The sequence below is a fragment of the Hemitrygon akajei genome, chromosome 7 (assembly GCF_048418815.1).
Source record: "Hemitrygon akajei chromosome 7, sHemAka1.3, whole genome shotgun sequence".
In the NCBI taxonomy this organism is placed as follows: Eukaryota; Metazoa; Chordata; class Chondrichthyes; order Myliobatiformes; family Dasyatidae; genus Hemitrygon; species Hemitrygon akajei.
This window is the reverse complement of record NC_133130.1, coordinates 93,036,906-93,038,659: the sequence shown is the minus strand read 5'-3', so window position 1 is coordinate 93,038,659 and position 1,754 is coordinate 93,036,906. Positions and strand designations below refer to the sequence as shown.

The 1,754-nt window shown below is 44.5% G+C and overlaps 1 protein-coding gene across 1 annotated transcript; it reads right to left on the bottom strand.

The window, feature by feature from the left end:
• Window positions 1–422: 422 nt before the first annotated feature.
• On the bottom strand, window positions 423–878 carry LOC140730022 (small ribosomal subunit protein uS15-like). Its single transcript, XM_073050171.1, has one exon. It carries the CDS (start codon window positions 876–878, stop codon window positions 423–425), a length of 456 nt encoding a protein of 151 aa, XP_072906272.1.
• Window positions 879–1,754: the final 876 nt, after the last annotated feature.

The following is a 1,754-nucleotide window of genomic DNA, read 5'->3' as shown; positions in this document are numbered from 1 at the left end:
ATGAGACAATGTTTCTTTGAACCAGGGTGTAAAGCACAGGAGTACACATAAAACATGAAAATGTATGAAGGTATGGGTAAAATCTATAGATGAATTGCACAAATAACAAACTAAAGTGCATTAATTTCAAATATTGGAAGGTATGGAACAGATTAACCAGGGAACTTAAGAGTACGATGCGGCCGGGAGTTCAGAAATCCATTATACTGAGGGAAGAAACTGTTTCTCATCCTGACCGTTTTTGTTTTTATGCATTGTAGTCTCCTGCCTGATGGTAGAAAGTCAAACAGGATGCTGGATGGATGCACTTATTAATTATGCACTTTAGTTTGTTATTTATATGTGATTTGTCTGTAGATTTTTTTTGCATGACAAATTGATTTATTTTTTTCTGAGATCTATTCAGTCAATGAACAGAGTCCTTAGGCTACAAGTGCTGAAGCGGTAGAGGATTCATATTTCCATTTGGGTGGAAGCACCCTCTTGGACTTGTAATACCAGGCCAGTCTGTGGATTCTGCTGTCAATAAGAATCAAGCGGAACTTGGCATCTTTATCCTTTCTGTTCCTCTCCAAGTGCTTGCGCACAGCCACAGCAGTCTTGATCAAATGGTGCAGATCTTCTGGAAGGTCAGGAGCCAGACCCTTGGACTTGAGGATCCTGAGGATTTTCTTTCCAGTAACAAAACAGACCTGGGCAACACCATGGCAATCCCTCAAGATCACACCAATCAGTGATGGGGTCAACCCCTTCTTTGCCAGCTTGTAAATCTGTTCTTCTACGTCATCAGATGTGAGCTTTAGCCATATGGGCACACTTCGTCTGTAAGGTAGAGCTGACTGGGACAAGCCCTTGCCGGGAGCGTGCATGTGACCCATGGCAGTGGCAGCAAGGGAAAAGGCCATCTGTAGATTTTTAACCGTATCTTCATAAATTATCCTTAATAATACTAAGGACCCTGTGTATGCAGCGCTCCTGATAAATGTTCCTTGGTCTTCTCCATGTGCAGGCTTAGGTTGTTCTTCTCACACCAGTCCACCATCCACTCCACTTCCTCTCTATACTCTGTCTCGTTGTCGTTCTTAATAAGTCGAACCACTGTTGGGTCATCAACAAACTTGATGACACGATTTGAGCTGGGTCCTGTGACATAGTCATGCGTCAGCAGTGTGAACAGCAGAGGGCTGAGCACACAGCCTTGGGGGGTGGGGGTGCCAGTGCTCAACATAATGGGACGAGAGACATTGCTGCCCAGATGGACTGGCTGCGGCCTGTGGTCTAATATCCAATTGCAGAGGGAGTGTTGAGACCCAGTGAGGTCAGTTTCCCCACCAGTTTCTGGGGTATGATGGTGTTGAATGCTGAACTGAAGTTATAAACAGCAGTCTGGCATATGAGACCCCATTTTCCAGTTGGGTCAGGACAGAGAGGCTATTGCATCATCTGTGGATCATTTTGAGAAATAAGGTCCAGTGTAGCTGGAAGAAAGGCTTTAATGAGCTCCATGACCAGCCACTCAAAGCATTTCATAATGGTTGATGTTATTGCCACCAGCTGATAGTCATTTAGGCAGGTGACTGTCGCCTTCTTTGACACTGGTCTTTTAAATCGAAGCAAGAACTGGAGAGGGAAGAAGTAAAGGCATTTCAAGGAAAAGCCGTTTTTTTTAACTGATCGGGGTAAAAAGGCTAGACCGTGCAGGCGCGCGACATAGCGTGCCAAGTGTTAAAAAAAAAAAGACCACCATATACAGC